This window comes from Suricata suricatta, chromosome 10 (assembly GCF_006229205.1).
Source record: "Suricata suricatta isolate VVHF042 chromosome 10, meerkat_22Aug2017_6uvM2_HiC, whole genome shotgun sequence".
In the NCBI taxonomy this organism is placed as follows: Eukaryota; Metazoa; Chordata; class Mammalia; order Carnivora; family Herpestidae; genus Suricata; species Suricata suricatta.
Genome location: NC_043709.1, coordinates 127,679,296 through 127,694,599, shown reverse-complemented (window position 1 = coordinate 127,694,599; position 15,304 = coordinate 127,679,296). Strand labels below are relative to the sequence as shown.

Genomic DNA, 15,304 nt, shown 5'->3' with positions numbered 1-15,304 from the left:
CAGGTGCCCCTGTGATGACCCAAAGTCAGCGCATTCAGGAGTGAGGATCATTGGGCCCTAAGCCCAGTTAGGGGGCCCTCTGTGTATGTGGAGGTCGGGGAGAGGGGGATGAGAGGAGGGTGGGCCAAGTGCTGGTCTGTCACTGAGATGTGGGATAAAGGGGAGACTTCTGTACCGCAGGGCTGCCGTGCCCCAACCCCAACCCACAGCTTTCCACGGGAGTTTGCGGTGTGGGATAGCAACTGTGCCCACGTCAGCGGGGAGCAGTCTCCATGCTGCTCTTGATGCCATGTTCAGATCTGGTGCGGGGCTCTGTCCTGAACCTCAAGAGGCTCCTTGGAAGCCTGATCAGGTCCCCAAGGAATGGACCTCCGTGAACTGCAGTAACTTCTTCTCTGGGAGTCTCCACCTTCTGTAAGTGGGATGGAACAGTAAACACACAGACGTAACCAAAATGAACCAATTTCTGAGAAACATGCTTGGCTTGGGTCCTACCCCTGCCCCTCCCCCCTCCCCTTCCCCCTCCCAGGAGGGAAGGAGTTCCTAAAATTTCCCCTTTTGTTAGATTTCGTTTGTTTTTAAACAAACAGGGCTAGCGACCAAGAAGTTAACCAGCACCTTAATGTGTAACTTGAGGCAAAATGTTGTTGTACAATAAAATGAAAAATTCATGTGCAAAGAAATCGTCAAGGAAATAGATTTAGAAGGCTTTCTTCATAGAAATGCAAACTTGATGAAATATGTTAAGTCAAATTTACTGCCATGAACAGGAACCATTTCCAAAACGATTGATCTTGGCACGTCCCCAGGACAAGCACTCTGCCAACAGGGCGCCCTGCTGCTAGGTTTGCTCCAAGGACAGCTGACTTGAACACGAGCAATAGACTCACTTCTCCTGTTTCCCTCGTGCCTGGGGAAAACGGCCCTGTGGATGTCACAGGCTGGTGTTATGACATTCCTAGACCCCTCAACCGTACAGACAGATCATGACCGTGCAGCCCACTTGAGACTGTTTCAGAGACAGCCGACCCTGGATGCTTAGGGAGATGCAGATTCAACTTCACTAGCGCGTGTCTCTTAGGAGACTCCTTGCAAAATTTCTTGAAGGCCATCCTTCCCTAACCTCAGCCTTGACTGAGATCGCCTTGCATCAGATGAGACATTAGGAGACTGGAAGAGTGACTGCCAGGTTCCCGGGTCCCCAGACTAGAGAGCTTACCAGCAGTTCAGACACCCTGGGTTTCATCTCTGATGGTCACAGAGGTGGTCAGGGTGTGGTTGTTGCCGGCCACCCATCCAGTTCCTAGTTTTAATTCAAGCTTGAGTAAATCATTGTTTTCATCTTGAAATTCTCCGATCTATGAGCATGTGCCTGGCCATCATTCTTGTGCTTTAGGTATTTTGTATTTGCTGAATGATCTTTCGTGACTTCTGTGGCTTCCTTTCTTAGTTAGAAGGTCATCACATCATTCTTCAGTAGTAACATGGCCTGTCCCCTCTTACTCTGTGCCTTGGAATGTGTCCTCTACTCTGACACGTCCTTCCTCGGACCCTGGGTAGCGTTAGCATTCCTTCGGGATCGAACTCAAACACCGCTCCGGCTGAGCCCTCTCCGGCGTGCCCTCCCGTCGTCTGCATTGGCCATCGCTCAGCACCGCGCATGCCACCGGGGTGTCCCCCTCCACCGCCATGTCACAGGCTCCACCGGGACCAGACTCGTATCCAACCACCAGGGCATCCGGAAAACACAGAAACAAGTGAATGAATCCACGGTCCTAGACATACTGGGTTGAACCTTTGAAACCATTTCCTGTTACAGGAAAAGGATCCCTTTATTACCCCCTTGAAGCATTACACAGGAATGCCTTCTCCTTTCCAGTAATTTCCCCGCTCCACTCAACAGAACTCCCAAAGTTTTAGTCATCGTGAGATTTTGAGTCAGTAAAACAACATTATGAGAACAAGTTCTCCAGACTGGATTTCTTTCTTTTTTTTTTTTTTTTTTTTGGTCTTCCTTGACATTTACTTCCCATTTCTGATCAGAAGTTTGTAACTCAGATGAACTGTTCGTGATAATGAGCCATTCTTGATACAGTACTGATGGGACACCTCTCTCCCAGAAGGTCACAGTGCTGCATGCTCAGTATCTAAGTGGGCTTCTGGACACACCTGAAGGAAAGCCACCTCCCGTTCAGAAGCTGCCCTGCTCTGACGGTCCGGCTACGTGAAGTTGGCTCTTTCTGTCTCTGGGCCTGGGGAAGACCAGAACCAAGTTCGAGTCTGCAGTGGCAATAGCTGCGTTCTCACTGCCACTGTTACATTCCAGAACCTTCTGGCTAGTCTCAACTCAGAAACGGAGCTAATTCTCTCAGCAGTTGCCGGAAAGCAAGAGTCAAGTCTTAGAGTCATAACTTGTCATAAAGCTACATAGATGAAGTTGGGGGAGGTCAGACCTGATGTTATTACAGCGGCATTGGTGGGCGGGGCCTATAGTCCTTCATCGTAGGCTCTGTGTCCAAGCCCCGCGTTGTGCATTTTGTGGAGGAGCAGTGTGATCTGGGGGGAATCGGCCCTGGATTAAGAGGAGAGAGCTTAGATTTTTGATTTCAAAAATTGGGGGTGTGTCCTTAGTGAGGCCCTTCTTCCCTTGAGACTGATGAATGGAGAGCGTTGGACCGAATGCTCCCTGGGCTCTTTACCGCCTCGGAGCAGCAGGATTTGTGTTCTTGCGGAATGAAAGCTCCCGAGCTCCCGCACCTCAGGCGTCCGTCTGCCCGCCCACAGCACCCCTGCTCGGCCCTGTTTGCAGGCTGACCACCGTTTATTCTTCTTTCTACGCGTTCATACCAACCGTCGTGATGGGTCCTAAGCTTGCTGCGGGCAGAAGTCTAGTCATTAGTGTTTGTGTCCGGACGTGGTGTTGGCACACTCACCCTCTCTCTTTGCCTTAACCTGTGAGTCTCCTCTGAATCTTCTCCACACTTTGACTCGTGCATCTGCTGTCTGGAGAAGGTGGACTCCACCGCCGCACCTCTGGCCCTGACTCCACTGAGCGCCCCGCCCCCGCCCCGCCACCCCGACGCCTCACTTCTGGAGAAGCTGCGTGCACTTCTATCTCCTGCTGCCCTCCTCCCTCTTACCCCCCCCACTCCCTGCAGGGTGGCATTCTGGCCCCACTGCCCCACAGAAACTGCTTTGGAGAAATTTCCAGAAGAATATCTTACTGTTGAATTGAGAAGGACCCTGGGGCATTTTCATGGTCACGGCCCCAAGTGCTTGCTCTGACCCTAGCCGTGTCCTCCCAGCTCTCCCAGGGGCCCCTGCCGCCCTGACCACCCTCTGCCCTGTTCCTCTTAGCTTCCTCTTCCTTGCTCTCCTTGGCTCTCGGCTCCTTTCACTTTCACATCCCCCGCTGGACAGCGTCACGCACGCCTGTGGCTCCGGGGGCACTTCCCCCCCAGAGCTGTTGTTACAGCCTGAGACACACACCCCAACTTCTCTCTGGCCTCGGTCACACTGAGTCGGGCGCGTCCAGACCTGCACTCATCAGTCTCCCCCCACATGACTTTCTCAGGTCGCCCCTCCTTGGGCCCTGACCCCACCGTGGTTCTCTCTCACCCTCATCCCCACAACCAGCCAGTTGCCTCTGAGGGTTAGGCCTTCAGCGGTTTCACACGGACGGGTGCAGTAGCTTCTTAGCTGTCTCCCCCCATACCTCTCTTCTACAATCCATCCACCACAATGTCACCAGAAAGGACTTTCCTAGAATTCAGACTTGACCTCGTGGCCCTTGCTACTTGAGTCTTCAATGCGTCACTTGACTGTTAGTTTCGTTTCCTCCGCGTGCAGGGGCGTCTGAGTCCAGGGCCCGCTGGGTCGGCCGCCCCCCTCCCCCGCCCCCGGCGTCCTTCGCCCCCATGTGCGGGCCCCTCGCCAGGAGCAGGGGTCCCCTTTCCCCCGCTGTGCCGCATTGCACAGGGTGCTCCGTTGTTTCTGAGGCTGTTTCCCCCGTGCCTGCTGGCAAGTCCGACTCGGCCTTTAGGACTCCAACCACTTCTGCCCTTTGCTGGGAAGTCTTCGCCTTCCTGCCCAGACAGGTTGAACGGCCCACTCCGCCTGGGCCGCTGCCCCCCACCCCCGGCCTTGCGTCCGCCCAGGCGCTTAGCATGCTCGAGGGGCCGTGTGCATGTCAGCCCCCCACACAGGGGCCCCCGAAGGGTCCCAGCTCTTCACCAAGAGCCCGCTCCAGTGTGGGTGCCCCACGCCTTTGCGAACGGGTGGGTGAAGGCCGGCGGGAAGGGTGGCCACCCAGAGACTCAGCCCGTCTTCCCTGAGCATTCCCTGTAGGGGAGAACCCACTTCCCCAGCCCAGGCTGGGCCTTGGCACCGCTTACTTCTGCCAGCTTTTTTACGGGTATGTTCTAGTCTTTTCTGAAAAGACTGGTGTACTTCCTGACCCCCGAACATCCCGCAGTCTTCCTGGTCTCTCCACAAATTGAACGTGTTAATGGAGTGGGAACCCGAGTGGACCTCACGTGTCAGAGCGCATGCTCAGTGAGTAAGAGCATCTTGCCTTTTACAATAAACGGAGCAGCTCTGAATTATTTAGCCTCTCGTCTCCTGACAGTACTCCCCCTTCCTCTTCCTCTCGCGAAGACCCTGGCAGGCGTCCACTGCACGTGGGCCAGCCTGCCTGATGATAATTGCCCATCATTTCAGGGCCAGAGCCGAGAACCATTCCCCTCTCCTTTAAATTAGATAAAGCCCAGAGCTGTGGCTCACAAGGGACGCAAGTCCGCTGGGCAAATTAAAGGTTCAGAGAGAATGGGACCCATTATAATAAAGTGTTTGCACGGCCAGTGATTGCGTCGACACTGTGGCTCCGAGGTTCCTTGGGGTATGCTGACATAGGAAGCCGAGGCCCTCTCAAAGTGGTCGGAGGAATTTATTGTAATTGGAAATGGTGCTAGAGTTCTTGCGCTTAGGAGTGAACTGTGCAGACCACGCACGGGGGTGAGACGGGCATGGTGTAAAGAGCCACACAGGAGCCAGGTGCGGCCGCTCAGGACCTTGGCCCCACTGTGTGTCAGGTGCCTTCCGCTCCCACGCGCCTACGGAGGGGAGAGGACCGTGAGGGCCCCGCCTCTTGCCCTTCCTCCCCCAGGTCTGCATTCCGATTTCATACCCTGTATTTAATAAAAATTATATAATGGTGCCTGAATCAGCCTAGATGCTCCGCCTTCACATTACTCCTAACTGTGAGATCTAAGGGACATCCATGCGGAATGGCCCCAAGAAAAACAGGCTGCGGTTCAGTCTGTAAGGGTTACAGAGTAACAGTGGCTCATTTTCCTCAGCAGGCCCTGTGCCCTGTTAGCTAAGCCCTTTCCCTGCATTTGCTTGTTTTATACTTGTGGTTCACAGATGAGAAAACAGGCTTCGAGATGTTGAGACACTTGCCCAAGATCGCGTGGCGATGATGAATGACCGAGTAAGACGTCCCTGTGAGACACAGGCAGGAACTCTGTCCCGAGTGGCAGAACCAGGTTTAAACTCCAGTCTGACTGCAAAGCCCAACCTTTTAAGTACTGTGTTGTGGTGCCCAGTGACTCCAAGGGACCGCATTCCTGAATGTCGCCACCGGCTTGTCTGCTAACGGGGTTCCTGTGTCCTTGTACAGTATCACTCCTCAAGTTCACAGTGCGGGGTGTCTGAGGCTGTTCGTACAGTTGTTCAATCTGCCTTTATTTTCTCACTTTTGTATTTTTAGATGCATCATCCCATTCAGATGAAACCTGCCGATAGTGAAAAGTCAAACGGTAGGTGTTGACCAACTGTCTCATTTCCTACTGTCTGTTTCTTTCCATTAAGAAGTTAGGGGGGGGAGGGAGGAGCCAGCTCCACTTGCTTTTGCTCTGGGGGGGGGGGGGGAGCTGCTCCAGGGAAACTGCCCTGCCGTTGGCTTCACTGGGGAAACGCAGGATTCGCTCTCCTGCCTCCGTTCGCCTCTGGTGTAAAGATCTGTGAAGACATTAGGAGAAGGGTTTTCGGTGTCCCTCCGTTTGAGGCTTGCCCTGTGTGGTGACCCTGTGGCCTGGGCCTCTTGTTGATCTCCTCGCACAGAGCGGCCCAGGACACCCGATGGGGAGGAGGGACCTCACGGTGTGCGGAGCAGATGAGTGGGGAAAGGGCTCGTCCACTAAGAATCGTGCTGTCTTTTCCCTCCCTCTGGTGTATTCCTCAATGGCACTCTTCCCTCTCAGTTGTAGCGATGCATTTGCATCCAAATTCATTCAGAATTCAGTTGACTGATTAAATAAACGGATGCTCGGTACTAAAATATGCATGTGATGAGGTCCGGGAAGTAATTGAGATTTAGCTCTCCGACACACGGGAGGGCTGATGGCCACATTTCTCCACGGAAGTTTCTGCTTCCATTTACACCTGCCTTCTGTCCCCGTTTTGTTCTCTGACTTTGCTGAAATGTATGTCGAAGGAATCCTCTACCTTCTCAGACCGGGGCACGTCTCCACCCCACAACTGCTGTTTGCTTTCACGAGCAGGTCCGCCCCTCATTAATTAGTAATCGGGGCAGAAGCCATGCAGTTAGAGAGCTGCATATCTACAAATGCAAATGATGATTGGGGTCTAAAGCTCTCCACAAGGTGTTTGGTTTTCTTGTTTTTTGTTTTTGTTTTTTGCTAATTATGGTGCATCCCATTTTCTTCACAGACTAGGTAGGATGTTTTAAAGAAAAGGCCAAGTGGTAGTGAGGTGCCAGCAACACCCAGTTTGTCTGTAAGGGAGCAGACATCTGCGTGCCCACTGGCTTCTCATCTGCCACACCCCTGCTGAAAGATCGCCTCCCTTCCCTCACCCCTCCTACCTTAACCACAAACACTGCGCCCAGCCTCAGAGGGTCTGAGGCCTCCGCGGGACCTGGGGTGGGTCTCTTCCATCCTTTATTAAGCAGTGGCTCATTGATGACCCCTGGGCGCCAGTCACGTGGCTGGGGGCTGTGGCTGCAGCAGGGAATCTGGAGAGGAATAGGAAGGTTCCAGAGACACTGCCTTGACCCCATGGAACGTACCGCCCTTCAGTCTACTGATCCAGTGGTCACTCAAAGACCAAACATTACTCTCCTCGTTCATGAACTGGGGATAAATGTAGCTACCTTACGTGGGTTGGCTTTTTTGTTTAAGATTCATATAAGATACTCATAACAGTGCTTTGCAAAGGATAGAGCACCACTTCTGTAAAATGCAGATTATCATAATGACCCGGATGCTTCCTTGGCTTCTGAGGGCTCTGCACTAAGGGTCTGTAGGCAGAAGGCCAGGCATCCCTGCCGATTCCGGAGCCTCTTGACTCCATAATTACCCATTTATGGTGTGCCTGTTCTGTTCCTCGTGGACAGAGGACTCCTGTATTTGAGGGATGAACCTTGCCTGTGAAGGTTATCTTGGAGCCTCTGGCCACCAAGAAACGCTCTCTTGCCTTTGAATTCCTAATCTCTCAACTTGTCAGGACAGGGGCCACAGAGGAAGGTTTATCTTCTTTCTGAACCTTGGGTTGCAGTTGTGAAAAACATGACGAATTAGGGAATGGAACTGGAAATGTCTCCATTTGACAATGGACGAAAGGGTCTCCTCTGCAGCATTTGCTACCGTGCGGGCACAGACCTGACCTTGAGAACCCGTCCTATGGGTTAGGCAACCAGAATGGTTGGTCGCGCTTGTTTCCAGTGGCGGCTCCGGAAACCGAGGATGAGGTTTGTTCTGTGTTTGGAACCACAGCAACAGAGTAGATCACCATTGGCGAGGCCCGCTTGGCATGATCTCAGATGCCAAGCAGGATCAGACCCTGGTTTACTAAGATGAGAGCATCCCTAAAAATGCCATTGTTGAGGAAGCAACTCAGGGTGGCAGTTTAAACTCTTTGGGGGAGCCCAGACTTGACCCCTGACCCTGCACACATGAGCTGTGTCCTTTTACAACTGTCCCATGACCTCAGCCACCCCCCGTATCTCCGGCTAGAAGAGGAGGCTACGGTGGTCTGCCGTCTGAACGCTTCCTGGACTGCCCACCTTACAGGGCGGTTCAAGGAGCACACACGTCAATATCGACAAAGAACGCAGCATAGTACCCGCCAGGGCGCTCCCTCGCCACGGCATCGGCGCATTTGGGGCCCGCCGAGGCAGCCGCGCTAGTGCATTGTGAGCAGCTGAGGCCAGCACTCCCAGCCTTGGGTTTTCATAGCAAAGCACAGATCTGGACGCACGAGGGGAAATCACTCCCACCGGCCTTCTCATTGGGCCAGCTCTTGCTTTGTAGGTTGACCTTCATCTTCGGGGTTGTTAGGGGAAAAAAAAAGTCAAAAAGTGTAAGTGGACTGAAGCAGCTCCTCTTAAATCATTTTTCTTTCTGGAGGTGCAAAGTCTGTGTGTCACCTTGCATAGGCTGAACCGGCTTCAGGGTTCTCCCTGGACCTGATTGAGGAGTCAGGAGAAATGTATCATTTTCTAAGGCAAGCGATAAAAGCCGCCAGCCCTTTCTGATTGCACAGGGTGGTTTTGACAGGTAAGCAGAGTTTCCAGAGCTCCTAGAGCACACGGACTTCTCTGGCTCGGATGCTCTCAGCAGCTGTGAAAGAAGAGTAACGAGGTCTAACTGCACCTTTATTGAGTTTGCTGACACTTATGGATCGCACAAAGGACTCATCACAGTTAGACACTTAACGTCTTCATTATCAGTATGTTCGGCTTTCGGAAACTTTGTATTTGCTCAGTAAGAAAGGGCTGCTAATCACAGATTAATTAGTGATGGACAGATGAATTCCAGAAAGCAATCACTCTTTGAAGCCTTTGTCCATCTAGAGATTCTGACAAAGGGAACCGCCATGGTGAGCCCAGAAACGTTAGGCTGCGCTTAGATCTGCCCTGCCCTTTGGTATTTTTCCAAACGAACGGGCTTTCCAAATCTCCAGGCCTCCTGTAGCCTCTTAATTGGCTCTGATTTAAGCTGCAGCCTCTAGCACATTTCTGCAAACTCACAGCATTTTATTTCTTCCCTGGTGTTTCTGTGCCAGGTGTCAAAGAAAAAAATCCACTCTAGATCAGCAATAAAATATTGGGGTCTTTAAGAAGAACCAACGCATTGAATAAATACCCAGATTCCCACAGAATCCACATTGTCTTGTTTTGCCCTTGCATCCAGTTGAGTCGTGGCTGGGGGAAGAGGAAGCTTGAGGAGGTGTGGATTTCAGGTCACTGCCGACTCTGGCACAAACTTAGTCACTGCCTTTCACTCCGTCTGCCTTTCGAGGGCTGCTCTGCCAGGGCTCTTGGCGAGGCAGAAAAAGGAACCAGCTGTGCACAATTGAAAAGTAAATGCAGTTGCGGGAGCTGAAGTTTGTCCGGCAGTAAGTGATCAGAAAAGCACAGAGGTTGCCTTTGGTCCCGTGCTGGGGGGTCTCCGGGACCAGCCAGCGTTCACTCTTCTGTTGTGCTCTCCGTTGAGCGGGTTTGGTTTGTTTTTTTCTTTTTTCACTCTGTGGACAGAGCATAAATTTATCCTGCTTTATCCCTCCAGCCTCCCACTTGTCAAGGGTCCTTACAGCCTCACATCCAGAAATGCCATGTAAGCTGCCTTTCTCTTTTCTCAAGGCCTCCGAATGCCCCTGGTGTCCCTGTGTCAAGTTCAGAGCTTGCAGGGTCAGGACAACTGAATACTGTCTGGAGGCTCAGGGCGTGCCCATCCGGTCACTTTCTGACTCACTGGACGAGGAGTAGTTTTGAAATTCAAAGCGGAGAGACTCGCGGATTTGGAGGCAGTAATTAAATGCCATATGTTAGCACTAACACATTGAAAAGTTGTTAATTAATTCAAGCCGCCCTGACTCCAGGTGTGACTTTGACAGATTGTACACCAGGGTGTTAGCACAGACTTACAATTAGGGATTTTTTTTTTAATGAAAGTTTCTACTCCCCAAACTTATAGAAAGTCCCCACTTAAAAACTTAAAATATTAATTCTGTCTCCTTCCATGGGAGAACTTTCCCAGGTCACTGGTCGGGAGCACCTTTCAGCACTGTGGTTGTTAGTGATGGCACTTAACCCAGCTGCACAGAGTTCTATGTAAAAAATATCTGCCTTCACTCATTCATGGGTTACCCTGAAGGAAAGTAGACTTTTCCCGTGAAGGGCAGAGACCTTTTCTTTTCTTTTTTAATTTCCATAAGGCACTTAACACTCTAAACAGAATAGGTTTATTTCAGCAATCTGCATTCCCGGAGATATTAGACAGACACGGACCGCCTATGAGTACTGAGGAAAAGCCCCACTGAGAAATCCATCAGAAATTGATGAAAAAAGTTAAGTGAAATGGCAAGATAATGATTGTGTAAAATGTTGACAACGCTGTGTAGGGACCTTCCGAGCGGGAATCCTAGGAATGAGTCTTACAAATAAAGTTTCACTGGGGAAACTTGGAGGAGGTTAGCGCTGGGACTGGGTAGTTATACCCAATTTGCCACAAAACACCCAGCACCTGTGCTAAAACAGCAGCGTGACTTCCGCTGACAGACTATTGTGAACATCCGGTGTCCCTGCCACCGCGCATGCGCAGGAGGGAATCCACTTTTCGGAAAACGCATGCGTGGTGTAGGTTTCCGCTTTATTTCCTCAGCGCCTGCTGGTTACTGGAGGAAGCGTTCGCGGCCCTCTCCCTCTCCCTGCCCGGGTTTAGCCTGTCGTAATGCCTGGGAAGCCGGGGCTTACTTACTGGTGGTTTCCAGTTCTTACTCTTAATCTTGGGTTAAAAATCATGGTTTAGCTTATTCAGGAGCTGCGTGTTTAGTTTGCTTCGGCATCACCCCGGAGCTCACAACCGGCAACATGCCCCGGCACCTGCCACCATGATAGTTTTACCAGTGAAACTAAGGACTCCCTGGGAATTTATCATTTGCTTTTGTTGGAAAGAACTAAAGCTGGATTCTTTAGCATAAGAAGTTCAAGGCATTTTGTTGGGTTTTGTTTTTAATTCTCAAGAAGCTATCCACCGTAGCTTCCTTGGGGAGGAGTCCCAGAGATGAGAGGCAAGAGGGGGAGGTTAGAGCTGTGAGCGGAAGCGTCCCTGTGCCTGCTCTGCCAAGCTTCAGTCTGTTCCTGCCCATCCCTTGGGGCCACCGTGTACTCCTGGTCACTCTGGTGTTGGTGAGCACAGATGGGTAACTCACTCCCACCGCTTCCCAGTACCTCACGGGTAGCTCAGCAGTGCTGATGGGCAAGGAAAGAGCTGCTGAGATGCGAAATCGTTGACCTGCAGGAGGGAAGTCAGTGACGTCATTGCCCACATCCACTTTGATGAGGCTCAACCCAGGCAGTGGCTGTGGACCGTGTATTCCTTCCCTCGAGCCTTGAGCCACTGTCTGCAGAAGCCGCAGCAAATGCTGCCCATTGTGCCGAAGCCAGGCCACTACCTCCATCCGCCCCAGCGTGCTGCCTCCATCCTCCCACCGGACTCGTTCTGTGCTCGTTAACGTCCACCTTAAACGCCACGTTCTCCATCCGTCCTCCTCTCCTGAGCTTGGCGCACAGTCCGCAGCTCACAGCCCTGTGGCATCGCGGTCTCCGCCAGCGGCCCTCGGAGCCCTTGTTTCCCTGCAGGGTCTCAGGAGCCGCCCAGGTGCAGAGGGCGCTGGCCGTGGAATTCCGGGCTCTGTCGTTCCCCGGCCCCCCCGGCATGCAGCTGCCACCTTCTCTCTGTTACTGAAGAGAGAGAGCGAGGGAGAAGAGTTTAAATTTCATTTTGTGGCTGACAGGACCAAGGTCCCCAGAAGTCCAGTAGTGCACTCCGCAAGGTCACACATCAGAGTGATGGCAGTGCTGGACCAGGCAGGTCACCCGCCCCTGCCCCTCACCCCCCTGGCCGCCTCTCCCTCCTCTGGTCCCGCAGGAAAGCTGTGGGTAGGCAGCAGTGGTGGCCCCAAGCAAGTCCTTCCCTGCCCTGCTTCAGAACCAACAAGAATAGCGTCTTTCATGTCTTCCTTCTGGTCTGGTGTTCTGGGGGGAGAAAGCTTAGCTGCTCCCTTAGGCCCCCTCTGAGCTGCTCTGTCCAACATAGTGTCACATGTGGCTTTTTACATTAGTTAAAATGAAGGCACAATAACAGCTCAGTTCCTCAGTCACTCTTAGCCACGTTTCAGGCGCTCCTGTGGCTGTAGTGACCACAGCGGATGTCCCAGACGGAGTGGTTCCCTCGCTGACGGGTCCTAGACATGCTGCTCCAGAGCGGACCACCCCGTGTCCTACTGCTGAGCGTCACCAGCAGCTCTCTCCCAGCTCCCTGGGGGCCCCGAGCGCACCTGGCCCTGGATGGTCCATGATACGGTCTTGTTGGTTAAGTGGGAATGAGACCCTGCCTGTCCAGGGAAGAAGAAGACGAACGGAGGGGAAGGCCAGTTCAGCAGCGATGATGAGGTTGTGGGGCAGCCACAGCAGGCAGGTTTCCACACAGCGACGGAGGGCAGGGCCCCTCCCGAGGCCAGGACTGTCGCTCTGGCGTGCTGGTGCAGCTGGCTGTCCGTCCTTTAAAATCCAGGAGATGGGTCAAAATGCAGCATGGGAAACCAGACTCCCTGTGGCCTGTAGGGCAGGTGGTTTTATTTCTCAAAGAGACTGCAGACACTTTTGTGAAATCAGTTACAATTGTGCTTTGAGGCTAAATGCAGGCCAGTTATCCTGAGCACAAGCTTGTCGATTTGGAGGAAAATTTCCCAGGTCTTCGGAGGTAAACCTTCCCCACTCTGTACCTCCTGGCAGATTCCCAGATGGAACGGCTTTCTTGTTGTTGTGATACCCAGAATGCATTTCTGCTCATCAAGAGTCCTACCTCCAGGCATGTAGAACAGAATTACTCCCTCCTTGACCTGTTTGGTTCCGGGTTCCTGATGGGGGCTTCCTGATGTGATTCTCACGTAGCCCCCACCCCATTCTTTTCCTTGAATTGTCTTCCTCATCATTTTGAATACACAAGTGCAGACCTGTGTTGTCCTGGTGAGAGCTGCACAGCCAGTGCGACGGACAGACAGACAGACACAGAAGGTCTTTTTTGACTCTCCAGAGAGATGAGCATCCCTCTTATCTCTTCTTATCGTCTGGATCCATGGGGCACAGCTATTTGAAACTGGGGGAGAAGGTTTGCCCCACTGAATGCTTTATTAAAAGTTCTGTTTCCTATTCAATTCCTGCTGTTCCTCCTGTTTTTCTTTTTCTGACCTTTCTCTTTCTCTGCCATTCTTCAAGGTAAAAGAACATCTAGGGGGGGAAATTGGTTTTAAACTGTATTCAAAAACAGCTCTAGTAGCATTTTTAGCAAGTCCGCAGAGCTTGAACAAATTAGGAAAGACCGAGTTTCCAAACAGGGTGGGGAGGAGAGGTCCTCACATGTGTCCTCTGTACGGGTAAGAACAGGCACCCAGAGAGAATCAGGGTTCAGGAGGGGCAAGGTGTGAGAGCAGAGGCAGGACTGGGGGGGGAGGAAGAGCGCAGCCTGGAAGTCGGAAAACCTAGCCTTGGGGCCTACGCCTGGCCTCACATGACTGGGGCCTGGTTTGAAGTGGTAATGAAGCCGTGATTACAAGGGACGGGATAAAACAGCCTTTGCTCATTCATTATTTTTATCTCCTAGCCGTGGAAGACCGAAAATTATTCATAGGAATGGTTTCGAAGAAATGTAATGAGAATGATATCAGGGTGATGTTTTCTCCGTTTGGCCAGATAGAAGAATGCCGGATTCTCCGGGGGCCTGACGGGCTGAGTCGAGGTGAGTGTGCCGTCTGCAAAGTCTCTTCCCTCAAGCGCTAATTGGGACTCTGTGTCACCGTCAAGGTAGATGTAGCCACCGCACGCAGCAAGAGGTCACGCTGTGATGCGTGCCGCGTGATCAAGTTGTCCAACCTGAACTTTTCACCGTAGCCGGAGTGATCACCTTGTATTTCTCAGGTCGACAGGGTCTTGCTGCCGACACATTAGCTCGGGCCGTCCCGGCCAGCCTGGAAGCCAGCAGGCCGCCCTGTCGTTACACAGCCCTTCCCATCTCACGCTGAAGTAGATGTCGGGGGGGGGGGGGGGGGGGGGGGGGGGGGGGGGGGGGGGGGGGGGGGGGGGGGGGGGGGGGATGGGGAGGAGGAGGAGAGGATCTTGGTTGGTTTCCTGGAGTCTCCAGCTTTCTGCCCGTGCCCGAGAGGAGTGGAAGGGGACAGGCCTCTTGGCGGCGATACAAACCAAGGAGAAGCCTCAGTGCACCCACGTAGCACAGCACAGGCAGGGACTCAGAATACTGGGCCTGTCCTGGGTCCTCAGGGTTTGATTTGAAAGAGCAGAACTCCTGGAGGCCTGAGCAGGCGTCCCTGAGCGGCAGAGATGACACCCAGGAGAGCGCAGGCTCCTCCTGGTCACCTTGACGGAGCCAGCCACCGTGGCTCCCAGCGCCGGTGAAAACCAGCATTTTTGCCAGCAGCCACCTGCGGCAGCTCCAGCTCCCTCTTCCCCTTGGACGGCGCCCCCCAGCCCCTTCCCTCCACCGCTCGCCAGCAGGGTCGCTGAGCTCCTCCCTCATCTGACCGTGCTCCCCGAGACAGCCCCAGAGGCCTGAGTCAGTGTGCCTGCAAAACCCTTTCTCCAGTTCTCCTAAGAAACCCGAGTGTTGGCGGTACAAAGAGCATTCCGTTCCCTTAATGTGCTTATCGATGCAGTTTCCGTGGGGCTAATTAGAAACTTCTTTTCATTCCTAATCTCAGGGTCTGGGACAGCACTGCCGTCTCGAACCACATGCTGAAAGAGAAGGTCGCCCCTTGAGTCCCAAAGCACTAATTTCCACCCACGTCCCTCAGTTTAGCTAAATTCAGCACCCTGTGAGGAGGAGCACTTGTTCTTTTGACTTAGAGATGCGAGACTTGCCGGTGTCAGCGGCGGGACCGCAGGCACCGGGAGCAGCAGGGCCCCGCCCGCGGGTAGTCGGGAGCAGGAGGGAGCACAGGCTCCTGCCCCTGGGTTTTCTCTCGAGGTTCCTTGGGCCCCAGCGTTCCCTGACCGCTCCGAACGCTGTCGCTCCGCCTCCCGGAAATCCCGTGCGGCTCTGGAAGCTGGACGAGGTCGGTGCAGACGCGGTCACCAGGCCGAGCTGTAGCGCATGCCCACGCTGTCACCAGCGTCACCCACAGCCGCGCCCCACACCGGCGACCACACAACCTCAGTTGCAGGAGGACACGGGGCCCTCCATGTCACCTGGCACACGTGAGAGCT

General features: G+C 53.2%; 1 protein-coding gene and 1 long non-coding RNA gene across 11 annotated transcripts in view; both read left to right on the top strand.

Moving 5' to 3' along the window:
* The window catches only part of CELF2 (CUGBP Elav-like family member 2), a 397,022-nt gene that overhangs the window by 313,290 nt on the left and 68,428 nt on the right, over positions 1–15,304 (top strand). For all 10 annotated transcript variants that reach the window (XM_029955262.1, XM_029955268.1, XM_029955269.1 and 7 more), the window contains exons 4-5: positions 5,771–5,819; positions 13,689–13,823. In XM_029955262.1, the coding sequence (XP_029811122.1) occupies positions 5,771–5,819; positions 13,689–13,823 (184 nt within the window). The remainder of the gene's footprint in view (positions 1–5,770; positions 5,820–13,688; positions 13,824–15,304) is intronic.
* Positions 10,556–13,240, top strand: LOC115304923. The gene is made up of 2 exons (XR_003914675.1): positions 10,556–10,660; positions 12,821–13,240. It is a non-coding gene; the product is annotated as an uncharacterized LOC115304923 (long non-coding RNA).